This window comes from Thermobia domestica, chromosome 8 (assembly GCF_964235325.1).
Source record: "Thermobia domestica chromosome 8, izTheDome1.hap1.1, whole genome shotgun sequence".
In the NCBI taxonomy this organism is placed as follows: domain Eukaryota; kingdom Metazoa; phylum Arthropoda; class Insecta; order Zygentoma; family Lepismatidae; genus Thermobia; species Thermobia domestica.
Genome location: NC_137461.1, coordinates 212,349,270 through 212,368,227, shown reverse-complemented (window position 1 = coordinate 212,368,227; position 18,958 = coordinate 212,349,270). Strand labels below are relative to the sequence as shown.

General features: G+C 35.1%; 1 protein-coding gene across 1 annotated transcript in view; it reads right to left on the bottom strand.

Annotated features, from left to right (window-relative positions):
* Positions 1–382: 382 nt before the first annotated feature.
* The window catches only part of LOC145691942 (fatty acyl-CoA hydrolase precursor, medium chain-like), a 70,755-nt gene continuing 52,179 nt past the window's right edge, over positions 383–18,958 (bottom strand). Inside the window, exons 9-11 of the mRNA XM_081767244.1 lie at positions 18,097–18,238; positions 16,475–16,589; positions 383–870 (exon numbers count right to left, since the gene is read on the bottom strand). Coding sequence (XP_081623370.1) covers positions 711–870; positions 16,475–16,589; positions 18,097–18,238 — 417 coding nt within the window. The 3' untranslated portion in view covers positions 383–710. The remainder of the gene's footprint in view (positions 871–16,474; positions 16,590–18,096; positions 18,239–18,958) is intronic.

Genomic DNA, 18,958 nt, shown 5'->3' with positions numbered 1-18,958 from the left:
TTTTAACACTTCATGCAAAAATGTAGAATGACCGTACTTAAAAACTGGTATCACAGTATAACAGTTACTTAAATGTGTATGGAAAATACGAATACATGTATTGACGAGCAAAGAAAGATACGTAGTTTCTCTATCATAAATGCTTTGGAAAAGTAATTTATCACTTGTATTTTAAATCAAAACATTAATTTTTCTGAATAGCCTTTGTGTTTTGTTCATGTACATAAGAAGAATGCACAGTACATAACTGGCAGTGACAATATACAGAGCTTTTCAGTATATTCCTAGTTAATTGTAAATGATGTAATGATAACAATGTAATTTGCATATAACATGAAAGACATAACAAGGAAAACCGTATTAAGCACACTGAATTGTCAATGATAGCATGTATTATTTATTTATAATATTACAATAAACCTTATTCAAAAGGAAAATTATAATTTTATTCAAATGTACCCATTGAAATATGTTGAATATAAAGAAAAGTCAACTTTATATTTAACCAACCAAATATAATATCAAGGAATCATTTAAATATTAAATTAGCTTTCATGTGAAACAGGAAAAGGGACACAATGACATTAAAGAAAGGAATTTGAAGGAGCTAACTTGATCTATAATAAAGTTAAGTTTATTTCTAGCTATATGATTTTAAATTATTAAACATGTGATTTCAATTACGGGTAGAAAATACATTTTAGGTTTTGTTATTGGGGAAACCCTTCGTCTGCAGTGATTGTGTATTCTTTCGGATAGTCTCTTTGAAGAGTGATTTCCTGATCAATTCTTAAGTATGATCTCTCTTCCATTGTGTATGCTCTCCATTCCGGAACACCATCGATTGGATATTCAGAAGGAGTTGGATTCCTGAAAAAAAATATTTTTTTGTATATCACATATTGTTTTCTTATTCCTATGCACAATTACTAGTGTTTTATATCATAGTCTCCATTTTATGAATTTGAACTTCTGTTCTTGAGCAGAATTCTTATGATTGTAATTCGTAGTAACATTCTTATCATTCTAAATCACAAACAAGAGAACAATATTTCTCCAATGTTTCTAGAATTTGCTTACGTAGTACGTTAGTTATAACTATATTCTGTAACAAAACGTTTTAACAAATATCAGTATAAGATTTGGCAACACTTCCTCTAAATATTAGTATAGTAATAAATTACATCCGTGAAGAAAACAAATCTTGAGACGTATACTGTATTTTCATTTTAAAAATGTAAATAAATTTGAATAATCTATCAAACTGAGATTCTAATGGTAAATCTAAAGATAAACGATATAAAAAATTATTCATCAATGATGGCTAGTAATATTAAATTAATTGCGCTAATTTTAACTAGAAATGAAATATTTTGTATTCATTTGTGACAAATCAAAATCCATATTTTGTCATATAGTTTGTGCATACAATACGAGAAAAAAAACTCTTCTGTGGTAACACTGGGAAGTAGTAAGTTTTCTTGAATATAATTAGAGGTTAGTTATAACTTAAGAGCTGCTGGAAACGAATCTGCACTTATTTGTGGTCCTGCGTCATCCAATTTAGAAATAATGCAACTAACAGGCACGTAGCAAAGGGGTGGGTCCGGGGGGTCCGGACCCCCCCCCCCTTCAGATCCAGAAATGAAAAATATTAAGGAAGGATGAAACAAAAAGAAACGAGAAAAAGATGAATCAGCGTCAAAAATATAAAGCTACAGCAAGCGTTTGGTTACTCTTTCTTATGAGGAGCTTTGTGTGGAGGAAACCGGAGGGAGAGTTAAAAATTGGTATTATTGTAGCAAAGCATTCCGAATACCATCTATCTGCATAGATAACACAGACTCTCAGGTAGAACTTAAGAAATGCCCAGAATCACCAGTAATATGAGCCATTTTGAATTTCGCGACACCTCTAATCCATTTTATATAATGTCTTTACTCCCGAAAGAGTATCTCGTTGCTATCCTTGATGGCATTAAACGAAGATAAGAAAAAGAAGAAGAAATAAGACAAGTAGAAGCGAGTTCGAATAACCTCGGAAGTCTATATCTTTTTCAAAACTTTTTTAGTTTCTTTTATTCAAGATTTCTTCATAGTTTTTCTTCTTAAAATACTTACTAACATGTCCTCATTTTATTGTTCTAAAAGACCAATATGGGTATGTTGTCAGTAAAATAGTTTAGATTGCTCGATCCCCTGGTGTGTAACCACAGTATTTCATGTCACCCTCCCCCAATTACGAAATCCTGGCTAAACGAACGAATATATGTTGCCACTAAAATAATATAGAATGATCGAGCCCCTGGTGTGATAACCACAGTATCTCGTCACTGACTCCCCCTATTTCGAAATCCTGACTACGTGCCTGCAACTAATAATATTAAGTCTTTCGAATTTATTTTCCTAAGGTAATTTTAGACTTCTACATATGACTCTACTGCTCTTACCATTAGTACTTTTCTGATTCATGATTTGTTCATCATTATTTGTGTAACGATTGATGCTTTTAAACGAAACCACACTTGTGCCTTACGGTTATTAAAACTTCGATTAAATTTCGAAAAATATGGAGTTTCCAAGAAAACTATGTTGTTAGGCAATCTGATTAGACCTGACGAGTGCTTGTTATTTAGGTAGTGTATTATCTGTCAGGAAAGTAAATGTACACCTATTTTTCGAGTCTGGCATTCCTGGGATTTATCCGTGGAGAGTATGAGAATTCAATCAATCAAATGTTTACTGAGGGGCAAAAAGAAAAGTTTAACCTGAATAAGACATTGCAGATGGGCACAAGCTGTAAATACGAATAGCGCATAGTGTAAATAAAGGACGACACCGAAAGAGAAAGCCAAAAACAGCTGTTAAACTTAGAAAAAAGAGTAGAAATTGTCGAAGTGGGAACATAAAACACAAATACAACAATCCTCGGCAAGGATATTTTTAAAAATTTTTGTTAATAATACATACAGCTCATGAGAGATGGTAAAAGAGGTAGGATATTTTTTAGTACTAATAATACTTTTTGTCTTTGCGTATTGCTTTTATTCTTTTCGTCATTTCAAAAGAGAAGAATATCCGAACAAATGCCACCAAAATTCCTCATATTTTGAATGTAAACGCCATTTGCAATTAGTAAAGAATAAAAATTGAACGTTCTGATGTAGCTGCAAAAAATAAAAAGAAAAACATGGAAGTGGACCAAACTCATGGTTATTACAATTTCTACATGCCTTACACCTCCCAACTACGCTTCTACGTTAGCAAGTAAGAGGCTTGTGTTTAGGTTACGCTGGTCAATACGTTTTGCAAAGGGGCCCGGTTTAGCTCTGTCGCACCACAGGTGCGAGAAGGGAGCAAAACACCTTCTCTCTCCCTCTGTGTGTCTATTTATCTATCTATCTGTATATATGTAACGCTATTTGTGAATGCCATAACCACCCTAATTTTCAGCGGATTGAGACGAAACTTGGCACAAACATTAATTGTTGAAATATCTTGATGAGTTCGTTAACCAGAATAATCAGATGAAAATGTTCAAAATGGCGGCCCTTCAAAATCCTAAAAACTTCCAAGGGAACCAAATTTCGCCCATAAATAGGTATTCAGAAAGTTTGAATAACTTTTCCTCTTTTACTGAAATATTTGTGTGTAGGGACTTATTGAAATATTGGACCCGATTAATCGCCTAAAGAAGGTTCACGCCCTTTCGCTACGGTCAGGCTTTTTTTGTGCACGAGAGGGGTTATTTTCCTGTCGGAACAAGATGATTGTTAGTGATGATACGGAATTACACATTGAAAGTGAAGTAACTTGTGAAACGTGTTATTTGAAAGAATAATATAATAAATGTGCTTTTCCCTAACACAGAGAACTGTAAATAATATATTTTGAGTTCGGGAGCGTGAATGGCGAGGAGTGTTATTTGATTTGCTTTTTAGTAACACAATGCAATACAAATAAAGGTAGGCAACATTAGTGGTACGTAAAACAAATAATAATAATAATAATAATAATAATATAATAATGACATTAACAATAATAGGTGTTGTTTGTGGCAAGGCAATATCTTCCACAATTCTTCTTCAAACGTATTGATTGTAACGCTATATCTCCATTACAAACAAAATACTAGCAATTTATAACGAGAAAACGGGAAATTATAGAGTGATGGAAGCAACGTTGGACAGTATGCACTCATAGTACTCAGAAAAATAAGCGATTAAAATGCAAAATGAACGAAAAGTCATTGTCATGGGTAGTCATGGAGCCACGGCAGAGCCCTCTTTAGACAAAATGTAGATAACTTATATCGAGAGAATAGGAGGTGATAGTGAGATGGGACCGACGATGGACACAGTCGGTCCATAAGGCGCATCGAAAAAATTAGGGGGTCGGGCGCCAGCCAGCCTTACTTATTTCCACATAATAATATAAAATTATATTGTCGAAATACACACACGAGTTAGCTACTAATATTTCATATTATTATTATTATTATTATTATTATTATTATTATTATTATTATTATTATTATCGACAGCGTCTTTTCATCAAGTGTGCATGTTTGACATGAAGCCAAAGAGAAGATCCATCATTCGTAGAAACAATAAGAATAGTCACTTACTTTAACTGTGAACGACTGCGAAAAATACGAAAAGAGTGACTACCTCTTGCGGAAAGAAACAATACGTTCACTCAAATGGATAAAAAATTAAGCCGACATAGATTCGAACTCGCATGGACGGCGCGAAAAGAAAGTGCTTTGTCAACTTTTTTTTTAACTGACTCACCCAACGTGTTTCAGTAACTTACTTATTGCTAATTTTACTTGCTTTTTTTAATAACTTATACCGACAGAGACACGAACACAGAAACATCGAGAACAATTAAAAATCATAGATGCTCTCCCGCCGGGAATCGAACCCGGGACTCCATACACCAAACGCGCACGTGCTAGCCACTAGACCAGCGGGGAGGACACCGCTAACTCTTTGTGTCGTTAGGGATTACGACCACTGTATTGCCAGCTATCACTTCTGTGGGTTGTATACTATGATCACATGTTTCTCCTTTGTTGGAAGAGTTAAACCTACATTCTATGTAATACATGAGGTATTTAGACCTACATGCTCTTCATATAATGTAATAAAAGGGCCATGCTGGGAATAAGAAAAAGAACATTCCTTGGATAAAACGGAAACTATTGGCATCAGAAATATTTATCTACGAGTAGAGATGTGGGTCGGGTAAATACCCAGTGGATAGGTAAATAAAAAATGGGTATTTACCCGGGTATTTACCCTTTTTGTATTTACCTACCCAAAAAGTGGGTATTTTACGAAAACTCAATTATTATGAAATTTTAAGAATAATTAACCATACGATGACTTTTTTCTGTATTTTATGAATTACTGAAATTGTTACAAGTATTGCACTACGGATATTTTACACCAAAATGCACAACATCCCTTAGTTTTATAGAGATTTTTTCAGTACTTTGTACTGTTGCAGAAATACAAGACCTGGCAACGCCACAGCACTGGTTTGAATATGAAAAAGGAAAGATAATCGTTGCAGTTGGTCTCCGCCTTCAATACTAGTCTTGTACTGTGCTCTGACTGTTCTGCAAGATGGGATTGCATCAGTTTCTGTCTAAACTATATTCTTTCACTGTTATTTCAATAGGGGGCGCGGTGGCTCAGTGGTAGAGCATTCACCTCCGGTGCTTGGGGTCCCTGGTTCGATCCCAGCTCGCGGCGTGTGTGCTTTGTGGTGGACAAACATCGTATTCGTGGGTTTTCTCGGGGTTTTCCCGTTCCCTCTCACTTTCTTCATTCGACCATTTCACTCATCTCTCATTATCACCGTCTCCTTTAGCCTAACCAGCATAACCGTGGGACGTAAAACTTAAAGATTTCGTTTCATTTTTGTTATTTCAACAGTGTTTTGAAAGACTAGAAATGTAACATGGGGAAGAAGGGTCATGCATGACATTCTTTAAAGCCAAAAACAAAGGTGGTGTTTGCAAGTTCTGTAATAAAGAATATAAACATGCGAATGTCAATAAAATCACAAATTATTTGAAAAAAGTATTTTAAGTGCCCAGCTTATGTGAAACGGCTTGAAGTGCTTTTTCGAATACCGTAGCAAGTACATCATCTGCGAAAGAGATAGCTGATTTATTAGAAATAGACATTCCTGATGCTTCAATGTCAAAAGAAATCCCTGCACCTCTATCGCTGGGTTCATGTGCAATACAACTACTAGTTCTCATTCAGGTAAATAATTGGGTTCTTTGTCACCATTTGTGAACCGTATGGATGCAATCACAAACGTAAGCTGCAAACAGTTTAGTATAGCTTAATTTAGTAAGGTGGATATTAACCGTTATGGTACCAAGGGGGTGTTCGTGGAACCCACAACCAATTGCTTTTCGGCCAGAACAAAATATTCAGCATTGTCAGAAGGGATGTTAAGAACAGAATTCAATTGCATTTCTTTCTCAGTGACTATTGGTTTACCTTTCAAAACCCTACAAATAGGAATGGGTTCACGAACCTTTCTCCCCGTTGGCAAGGCATGCATTTGAGAGTGCCTGAAGCTTCAATGTGAGCTGTTATATATATATATATATATATATATATATATATATATATATATATATATATATATATATACCTATAGGGCAGTGTCCAATCGATGTGATAACACCTGGTAAAAGAACAACCATCAACAAGAATATAATTTAATAAAGCCTTTGAATGAAATTGAGACTTGAATGAAATAAATATTTCACCCAAGAAATATAAGAAAATGTAATGCAAACGGTTCTATACCGCCACGGACACCACCACAAAGATTACATTACATTACACTGAGTATTGTTGTTAATGATTATTCTCTTCCCAGGTGAGGTGCTTTTACCTCGATTGGGAACTATAAGTATACCTGGTAGATAACATTTATTTTATTATATGACAGCTCACAGTGAATCTTCAGGTACCATCAAATGAGGTATTTACGGGGAACTAATGGCAACTTGAACCTCATATTCATGCGCAGGATGTTAGATTCATATGAAATAGACACCAATATCAAATTTCACTTTGACCCAAAATGGGGATGGGAGTGTCACAGGCCACCAAATGGAGTCTTAGCGATTTTGATGTCTTTGGAGTGTAATTTTTTATTCATTCATGAGTAAAACTAGAATATAATAACAAATTAACCCCGTTCAGATGCGGTGCAGGTTTGCAGACCGTTTTGACCATGGCGCACCCGCGGTACAATTGTGGATATAATATGTTTTTCTAGGGTTAACGTGGCATTTAAAACCTATTTTTTCATATTTTTCCTCGGAGAACTTCATAGATAAAGAGATCAAAATATTGAATCGAATTTTTTGAAAGAGGGAAATTGTGGGGGTTAGCTGTTACATTTTTTAGACGAAGGCCTCGTGTACACCTATACAAACATCTAAGTTTTAACAACATCGATCAAGCCTGAGAAATAATTCACATCACTTTTCCGATTTTACGTCATTGCTCACGAAAAAATCAGAGTTGAAGCATAAGGGATTAATGTCTCCTGGGGGTACCTACAGGAGGACCCACTTGTCATCTAAAGATTGATTTGGGGCCATTTTACTCTCTTACCCACCTATGCCCTTTCTTCACAAGGTGTGAACGGCTTTTAAACTTAGATTCGTTTCACCAACACCTAAAAAATGAAGAAATCATAGTATGACTTCAAGCCTTAGCTTAGGTTGTATACATAGAAATCGTTTATAAACCTTATTTGTTTAACCCTAGCGTGACTTTAAATGTAAAGTCTACGATGATTCCGAATTGTGTGATGATTCCGACTCTGATCTTAGGGTTGATTCTGAGTAGGACGGTAAAATTTGTGTTCGTTTTATAGTGCTCCAAATATGATAGAGGTTAATTGCTGCTCTATACTGAATAAGTTAAAATATAAATATTACCTTCACTGAGTTACTATACAGCTTAACGTTGTTCATCACATTAATATTTTAAATATGCTATCCCAATAAAATACTTTCACAAAGCATTAGTGTTAAACCTCATTTAGTAAACACTCGAAAAATCAGGAATTCGTTATTTAAGTGTTTTAAAAACTGTTATTCCTCATTTTATGGATAATTTTCTCGCAACGGCATATTTAGTAAATAATTTGATCGACAAATTCATTTGTAGTTACTTTGATTATTCTGCAACTTTCGTAATCATACAATTACGTCTACAGAATAGCAAATTGGGTAAATGTGTAATTTGTTTAGTTTCTAAGTATTTTCTAGGTTATTACTTACTAAAGCCGAGTTTCTTTACTTTGATATAACTATATCAAAAATGTAGTTGTTACAATGTAATTTCTTAAACAGATTAAATTTATTAGTTCAGTAAACCAGGAGTAAAAGATAAGAAACTTATTGGTATAATTCTTTGCATAATTGACAATTCAATACATCTCATTATCTATAGATAAAATACCAAAAACATTATTTTGCGTGAAGAAAGTAACCAGCTGTATCTGGAATATCAGTTCAGTTTTCTTAATTATCAAAAAAGTTGTTTTTCATCTGTACTATTCAATTTTTTAAGGTAATGTTAAAAATATGTATGCATAATAAAATTGTTGCAAACTTTAGATCCTCAAAATAGGAAGGTAATTATTAATAATTAATTTTCCGCCATTAATATATTTGGCAAACCAAAAGAAAATGTGTTTGTTTATTTTAGTAATAGAGATCCTACTGTTATTTAAATAGTTTAGTTAGTGTGTTCATCGATGATTTGAAAAACTGAAGGTATTGGAAGATAAAAAAGATGCACCAGACTGAGAAAAATGGAGAAGCAGTTTTATTATACGCGAACCTAAGGAAGAACCTAAATTACGTGTCATTAATACAGGAGCTGCTGGTAGGCAGAATACTTAATAACAGTCATTGGTTTGGTGACAACTGACTTCACTTTTGTTAGTTATCGTTATGTTCTATCATAAATTTTATATTTTCGTGTTGGTTTGGTCCACTATCGAATTCTACCGCCTAGCTGATTGGACGTCCATTATTTTCTGCGAAGGGTAATAGAAGGAAATCTAGTATCAGTAAAAAAGAAAAATGATGGTGAGCAGCTAGGAAATCCGTATTCTGTTACTTAATAAATATCAAATTCATTCTTTAATTACTAGAAAAAATGATTAGTTAAGTTATTATTTAATATTCCTGTTGCAGGTGATACAAATTACCATTATATTTTTCATTGACAACGATAAAATCCATTTATGGTTAATTAAAACATAAAATACCCACCAAAATACCCATTTTGGGTAAATACCCGGGTATTTACCCAGGGTATTTACCCGCTGAAATAAATACCCAGGTATTTTACATCCCTATCTACGACGCATGCGCAGTAGTATATTTTAGAATAGTTACTGTTTAATTCAGTAAACGAAGAAAGGGGTATAAAAAAGCAAATATGTCGCGTCAACAAGATCGAGCAGAGTTGACAGAGGCGGAAGCAGATGTATAGTAATACAACAACTTGGTAAAATAGATAATTGGTTCTTTATTCTGTAGTAGATCGTATCACAAGTTTACGGGAGAGCATAGGAAGACTTACTAATGCTTTCATATAGTAAGCTTTAGTGACACGATCATATAGACACAAATGGATGTAACTGTGAGTACTACAACTTGGATTTAACGAAAGCCGTTTAGATATTCAGTGGTTTGCAGGGTTGTATAAGACACAATACAATTCTTCATACCTCAGCTTCCAGTAGCTAGATACATGCAATTTCTGGTTAGATACTAAACCTGCAGTCGGATTTTAATACATGACGTATTGCAGGATACAAAATGCTTTGCATTACTTGTTTGTTTGTAGACAGCTACTAGCTTAGTGTTTTGAAAGGTTGTGTATAAACTAGGGATAGTCAATTCCGGAATTATTACTTTCCGAACTCCCGAAAGTAAAACCGGACAAATTCCGGAATTCGGAAATTCAGATTTTGAAATAATTCCGGAATGCAGAAAAATCTCGAATTTAAAAATTTCTGATTTCGTTAACATTCCGGAATTAGGAACAATCCGGGTTTTTTCGAAATCCGGAGTTTTTCTCAATTCCGGAATTTTCTTAATCCGGATTTTTCCTGAGTTCCGTAATCCTTCTGAGTTAGGGAGTTTAACTGAATTCCATAATTTTCCGAAATCCGGAAAGTGAAAGTTCCGCTTCCGAAAAATGAATTTATTTTGGTTAATATGAATCGTGGCGGAAATAAGTCTTTGACTAGGTAATGGCGACTGCTTTGAAAGAAATAGAGAGTATGAGAATTCAATCTGTCATATTTGTAGTTTCGTGTGGAGAAAAAACAAACTTGTGAACCAACGGTTTAAGAACAACTCAAGTTACTAATGTAAACTTTGCCGACTTCATAAAAGAAACACGAAAGCCATTTTCATTCGAAGAAATATAATATACAAGTTTGAAAGTGGAGACAAAGAAACCTAATGTAACCAGACTAAAGACGTATTGTTTACCGCGTAGCGATCGCGGTTCAGTGGTCAACGTGCTTGTGCGATGTAATGAGAAAAGTCAATGTAAGGAGAAAAGCCTAACTGAATAAGACATTCAAGCGGGTCACAAGCTGGGAATAAGAATAGTGCATGGTGCAAATAAAGAACGACACCGAAAGAGAAATCCAGAAACAGCAGGTAAACGGATAAAAAAGTGTAGAAATTGTTGAAGTGGAAACATAAAATACAAATACGAATAGGGATGAGCAGGAGTCGAGCCAAAATTCGACTCGACTCGAGTTTCATTCAAGTCGAGTCAAAGATAATTTTCTGGAGTTGAGTTCCGAGCCAAGTCGCTGTTTTCGAGGTCTAGTTTCCAGTTGAGTCGAGTTTGATAATGGCTCGCTCGCTCGTTCAGTTCGTATTAACTCGTTTTGTAATAATGGCCTGAGTAGAGTGGAAAGCGAAAGCCATGAGAAATGTAAGCAGTAATGTGGAATACTTTTAGTGTTGCTCACGACCGGGGTGCGTTTCGTCTCGTAATTTTAGTGCATCTCGTGGGGCAATTTTAGTATATCTCGTCTCGTCTAGGTAACGAGAAGACAAGAGTTTCTTTTTTATTATTACGAGACAGCCTCAAACGTCGTAATCACCAATATTAGTATATACTGTAGTTCTTAAAATCAAGGCTGAGACCTGCACGGTCGAATTCTTGAGCCCAAGCAGAAGACCAACTCGGGTAGTGATATCAACCGGCTCGGCTAGTATCAACTGAGCGAACAGCTCGAGTTAGCTTAGTTGGGAAATGTTTACGATACTTTTCGTCTCGTCTCGATTCTCATCTCCAAAGAGAGACGAAAATTTTGAGTTAGCCTTGACCCGTCTCGAATGTACAATATTAATTCTCATGTTATTTTATTTGTTTTAAAAACGAGATGAGAAACTCTTCTTCTCGTGAGGAACATTAAACCAAACCGAAATATTCCTTCCAAATGTCACGTTTCTGTTTGTAATGGTATGACCTGAGCGATAATTAGCTCCTAGCTTTTAATCTTCTACGAGATAATAATTATTATTCTTAGTTTATTATTATTCCTGAAGATTTGATTGTTTAAGTATTCAAACATCCGAGTATTCAAATATCTGAATATAATAAAACGTATGTAATCGCCGGTCAATCGCCATCAAAAATCCTAAAGTTTAAAAAAATTGTAACGTGCATTCGCACAAGCACCTTGACCACTGAACCGTGATCGCTACGCAGTAAACGATTCGTTTTTATTCGGGTTATGTTAGGTTGATACACAACCTTTCAGAACACTAAGCTAGTAGCTGTCTACAAACAAACAAGTAATGCAAAGCATTTTGTATCCTGCAATACGTCAAAATCCGACAGCAGTTTTAGTATCTAACCAGAAATTGCATGTATCTAGCTACTGGAAGCTGAGGCATGAAGAATTGTATTGTGTCTTATCTTTTTGTGTCTTATACAACTCTGCAAACCACTGAATATCTAAACGGCTTTCGTTAAATCCAAGTTGTAGTACTCACAGTTACATCCATTTGTGTCTATATGATTGTGTCACTAAAGCTTACTATATGATAGCATTAGTAAATCTTCCTATGCTCTCCCGTAAACTTGTGTTACGATCTACTACAGAATAAAGAACCAATTATCTATTTTACCAAGTTGTTGTATTACTACACATCTGCTTCCGCCTCTGTCAACTCTGCTCGATCTTGTTGACGCGACATATTTGCTTTTTTATACCCCTTTCTTCGTTTACTGAATTAAACAGTAACTATTCTAAAATATACTACTGCGCATGCCTCGTAGATAAATATTTCTGATGGCAATAGTTTCCGTTTTGTCCAAGGAATGTTCTTTTTCTTATTCCCAGCATGGCCCTTTTATTACATTATATGAAGAGCATGTAGGTCTAAATACCTCATGTATTACATAGAATGTAGGTTTAACTCTTCCAACAAAGGAGAAACATGTGATCATAGTATACAACCCACAGAAGTGATAGCTGGCAATACAGTGGTCGTAATCCCTAACGACACAAAGAGTGAGCGGTGTCCTCCCCGCTGGTCTAGCGGCTAGCACGTGCGCGTTTGGTGTGTGGGGTCCCGGGTTCGATTCCCGGCGGGAGAGCATCTATGATTTTTAATTGTTCTCGATGTTTCTGTGTTCGTATCCCTGTCGTTATAAGTTATTAAAAAAAGCAAGTTAAACGAGTGAAGCAAGTAAAATTAGCAATAAGTAAGTTACTGAAACACGTTCGGTGAGTCAGTTAAAAAAATGGACAAAGCGCTGGCTTTGCGCCGTCCATGCGAGTTCGATTCTATCTCATCTAGATTTTTTATCCATTTGAGAGAAAGTATTGTTTCTTTTTGCTACAGGTAATCACTCTTTTCGTATTTTTCCCTGTCGCTCACAGTTAAAGTAAGTGACTATTCTTATTCTTTCTACGAATGATGGATCTTCTCTTTGGCTTCGTGGCAAACATGCACGCGTAATGAAAAGACGCTGTCGATAATAATAATATGAAATATTAGTAGCTAACTCGTGTGTGTATTTCGACAATATAATTTTATATTATTATGTGGAAATAAGTAAGGCTGGCTGGCGGCCCCCCCCTATTTTTTTCGATGCGCCTTATGGGTCCACGGTGTCCAACGTTGGTCCCATACCACTATCACCTCCTGTTCTCTCGATATGTTATCGACATTTTGCCTAAAGAGGGCTCTGCCGTGGCCTCATGACTACCCATGACAATGACTCTTCGTTCATTTTGCATTGAAATCGCTTATTTTTCTGAGTACTATGAGTGCATACTGTCCAACGTTGCTCCCATCACTACAATTTCCCGTTCTCTCGATATAAATTCCTAATATTGTGTTTGTAAGGGAGATAATGGCGTTACAATTATTACGTTTGAAGAAGAATTGAGGAAGACATTGCCTTGCTACAAACAACACCTATTATTATTATTATTATTATTATTATTATTATTATTATTATTATTATTATTATTTTACTTACCACTAATGTTGCCCCACTAATGTTGCCTACCTTTATTTGCAATGCAATGTGTTACTAAAAAGCAAATCAAATAACACTCCTCGCCATTCAGGCTCCCGAACTCGAAATACATGATTTATAGTTCTCTGTGTTAGGGGAAAGCACATTTATTATATTATTCTTTCAAATAACACGTTTCACAAGTTACTTCACTTTCAATGTGTAATTCCATATCATCACTAATAAACATCTTGTTCCGATTCGAAAATAACCCCCTCCTGCAAAAAAACAAAAAAAAAAAAAAAGCCTGACCGTAGCGAAAGGGCGTGAACCTTCTTTAGGCGATTAATCGGATCCGATATTTCAATAAGCCCCTGCACACAAAAATTTCAGTAAAAGAGGAAAAGTTATTCAAACTTTCTGAATACCTATTTATTGGCGAAATTTGGTTCCCTTGGAACTTTTTAAGATTTTGAAGGGCCGCCATTTTGAACATTTTCATCTGATTATTCTGGTTAACGAACTCATCAAGATATTTCAAAAATTAATGTTTGTGCCAAGTTTCGTCTCAATCCGCTGAAAATTAGGGTGGTTACGGCATTCACAAATAGCGTTACATATATACTGCTGGATAGATAGACACACAGAGGGTGAGAGGAAAAGTGTTTTGTTCCCTTCTCGCACCTGTGGTGCGTCAGAGCTAAACCGGGCCCCTTTGCGAAACGTATTGACCAGCCTAACATAAACACAAGCCTCTTACTTGCTAACGTAGAAACGTGGTCGGGAGGTGTAAGGCATGTAGAAATTGTATTTTCAGTAACCATGAGTATGGTGTACTTCCATTTTTTTTTTTTTACTTTTTGCAGCTACTTCGGAACGTTCCATTTTTATTCTTCACTAATTGCAAGAGAAATTTTGGTGGCATTTGTTCTTATATTCTTCTGTTTCGAAATGAAGAAAAGAATAAAAGCAATACGCAAAGACAAAAAGTATTATCAGTATTAAACATTACCAATAATAATTGCTACGAAAAGCTAAATACGACCTCTTTTACCCTCTCATGAGCTGTTTGTATTATTAACAAAAAATTTTAAAAATGTCCTTGACGGGGACTCGAACTGGCGACCTTTGCATTTTTAAGCCAGCACCTTAACCACTACACCAAGATCATGGCATGGTGAATGTTTTGTTGTCGGCGTATTTGTTGTATTTGTGTTTAATGTTTCCACTTCGACAATTTTTACTCTCTTTTCTAAGTTTAACAGCTGTTTCTGGCTTTCTCTTTCGGTGTGGTCCTTTATTTACACTATGCATTATTCGTATTCACAGCTTGTGCTCCTCTGCAATGTCCTATTCAGATCAAACTTTTCTTTTTGTCCCTCAGTAAACATTTGATTGATTTAATTCTCATACTCTCCACGGATGGAGCGCAGGAATGCCATACTGGAAAAATAGGTGTACATTTACTTTCCTGACAGATAATACATTTCCATGTAAAATTCCAAGCTTTTCTTGATGTTGCACACTGTGATTAGCTTGTCTTCAATTATTTCCTTAAGTATTGTGAAGATATATATATTTGAACACATAATGAAACATTTTATTTCGGACTTCGGAACATTTCATTTCAAAATTAAATGCAGTAGAAAGCATAATCGTTTATTTAAAGTTAAATCATTTTTTTTCTAAGTTCATTTACTTTTCTTACAAGGAAGTTTTCTTGCTGTTTGTTAATTTCATCAACACATGTGATTTCTCAATCAATAAAAACGACGGATTGTTCCTCTGTCAGCATTCCTATCATCACCTCACCTTTGGTTAATCTATGAGCACGCACTTTTCGTCGAGGTTGAGGAAATAGTCAACGACCAAGGATATTAACCCGGAGGGATATCGAAGAAAACCATTGAGTCACTTTTGGGAAGAGGTAGTCCAGATCTTATGAGAGACAAGTCAACATGTAGGAGCACGAACCACGATTCCGAGTTTACGAGAAGTTTACCTTGCTCTAATTTAGAGAGCACTTTGCCTTAGCTAACATTATAGCTATCAGTTGCGATGAAAAATCTGTTAAAGAGCAATTTCGACTTTGATTAGATTTGCTGTATTCGAAAAGTTGATCTTCCTGCCCGAGTTTCGGAAACCCTTAATCATAACTACTTGGACGACCAGCTGATCAGAGAGAATGATGGACGGACATCAATCCACTGGGAGAATCACGGAGAAGGAAACACCGAGATTTACAAGTAAGTGCGAGGAGATTGACCAGTCCTAAAAGTTACTCCCTTCTCACCCTTTTCAACCCCTTCGACATCCCAATCTGTTTCATTTGTAAATGTTTGATTTTATTTATATGCAACCCAGGTCGTATTTATATGCAATTTGGTACTTTACGCTCTACCAAATTCAATGTTTACAAAATCCTGGGTGCAACTTGACAGTTCTAACATTCCCATTTGCACTATCTATTTGCTGAGCTTTCAAACTGACAAAGGCGACTACACATGGTGGAGATGCTGGGGGGCTGCACAGTATGACATACCTATCTAGTAGTTGCCGTCAATATCCATGGGTGAACAACTAACATTTTGAAATTACTTGTAATGACATTGCATTATTATCTTACTTCTTTCAATTGACGAAGGGTGTCAGAAACTGAACATTTGAACACATTTTCAGTATTGCGTTATACTTATAATTTAGGCGAAATGTTTGTTACTTCTATACTGAAACAGTTGCTACGGCTTCGTAATATAAAATGAACACAAGTTTGAAACCAACATTTTCCAGAATACGTAATTATTCAAAAAACAAAGGTTATAAAACAAATGTTCTGAAAACCCAGTAGAGTAGATAATTCGTTTCTATAGATGTAAAAATAATGCATTTATTTCTATAACTTACCCATAAATTGCAAAATTTGTCCATAAATTCACCATCTTTCTTGATATGTCTTCGGCTTCCCCCGTTAGTGGTGTCATAGGGAATAAGTACTGTAATTCAATGGAATGGTCTACACCTTCAAGAGAAATACAAATGGAATAGATGTTCAACTTTTATTCCAAATATATTTAATTTCAGATTAAATTAATTAGAGTGAAGTTTTAAGTTAACCTTTCCTTTTAGAGTTGTAAGATTCGTTTCTGTTTGGTTTCTTGGAAACGTCTTTGATAGCTTCCAACAACAATGAAACAATTATGGTGCACTATTAACTAACATTTTCAATTTTTGGATGAAACTAGTAGTTCAAAGCTTTTTCCATTGTTGAAACTTCCTTGAAGGAGGTATTAATTTACGTTAGAAGTAAGTAAGTTATTAACTGCATCTTTTTTCTATAAACCAAAATATGTCAGAGAAACCAAGTCTTGAGAAAAATGAGAAAACCTATATTACACGCTATAGTTTATCCAAAAACGTCTATTTATTTATAATATACTAAGCATAGGCACTGGCTTGACCGGTGCAGATATCTCACAAAATGTGTATCTGCGCATAGTAAAAATAATAGTGTTTTTAACTTCAGGTCTGACAAACCTTAACGTGTGTCGTTTTAGAAAAAAAAACGATAGCTTATATTACTTGCTGTGAAATCTAGTTTCGTAGAGGTTTACTTTAGAAGTGTTGAATAAATGGTTAATTTTAGTAGTATAGAAATATAAACAATAAATAATCAGTTTTGCTGGTAGTAAATTCTTCTCAGAATAACTTTTATTTAAAATCTCAGGCTCTTCTTTAGCAGCATTTCTTTTGGAAATATATACATGAGACTATCTGCATCATGACTATACATTGATTTTTATGATTACATCAGAATGGACTTTCACCAATATCAGGTAACAAGACCTGAAAATGCAAAACCCAATGTTTACCTATGCCGTACTGTTTAATAAAGAAGGCCGTACCTATGCCGTACTGTTTAATAAAGAAGGCCTTACCTATGCCGTACTGTTTAACAAAGAATGATAAACTTTCTCTCTCAAATGAATTTCAAAAATATGATACCATTCTAAAGTTAGATGATTAATTAATTAAAGTAGATATGTTCTTTCATAATATTTGTAATTTATTTTTGTTAAATATTTTTTCTCTTTCCGTTTTGTACTGCTGATGGAATGTGTTCAATGCCGGATTTAGGGGAGGGGTTGCAAAGGTGGACGTACACCCCCTTACGTTGTAAATATACACTACCTAAAGTGAGAAGGTAGTACTGAGTTTTGCAAAATCAATAGCTTAAGCCTATTTTGTGAATGCTGAAGGAAAAGAATTCATCGAGTGCAAACACTTAGCATTTCCAAAGGAATTCTTCATTCACATCACAGATGCCTAAAGACATTTTAAAAACTCAAATGTAATTCAAATGTACTGGGAGTTATTGTTGGACACCCCTTCAGAGAATCTTGGTTCCGGCCCTGAATTAGTTTATAATTATTTTTTTAAAATTTTGTGACACCTTATTTTAGAGCAAAATTCTTTCTACGAGTTTCACTAGCTAAAATAACTAAGTAGGAAGAGACCAAAGTACTTACCTGTAGGAAAAGGGTAGTCAGGATGTAAGCTAGGAATAGAGGAACTATAATAGTCAAAAGCGTAGAAATAGCTATCGGCGAATAATGAATTTTCTTGTACAAGTCTGTAAGTTGGAGCCTTCATATTAGCAACCCCAAGAAACTGAAAATAAAAATAAAACATTACAATTCATAAGTGATTTAGGGCCATTCTGAAATGTTTATACCTAATCAATTCAATAAATTCATTAACTTAAAGAGCGGGCCGCTTTGGCTCAGAGATAGAGGTGTTGACCTCTGGTGCTTGGGGTCCCGGGTTGGATCCCAGCCCTCGCCAAGAGAACTTGTGGTGAACATAGACCGTGTGCGTGGGTTTCGTTGCGGTTCTCCCGTTTTCTCCTACTTTCTTCACTCCACCATTTCATTCATTACTCATCATCACCGTCTCTTTTAGCCTATCCGGCATATCCGTGTGACGTAAAACCCAAATATTTCATTTCACTAACTTAATTATAAAACAGAAAGCAAGGGAATATTAGAGTTTAATAATTAATTTTTGTTATACACCAATCTTCAATATTTGAATTAGGGATGCGCTCGAGACAAGATTTGTGGCTATCTCGTGTCGAAAATGTGCTGAAAAAGTGATGTTTCGACTAGAAAAATGTAAATTTTTCTATTGGAAGAGCCGTGTCTCGACTCGAATTTTGTCAGGAAAATTATGTCTCGACTCGTCTTGTGCGCATCCCTAATTTGAATGTACACAATAAATTTACAACAGAAAAAGGTAAGTAATACAACATCAAAAAAAGCTAAACCAAGTTACTCTTTCTTCTAACGCAGTGTACATGTTGATGAGAACAATTTTGACAATGCAATTGAT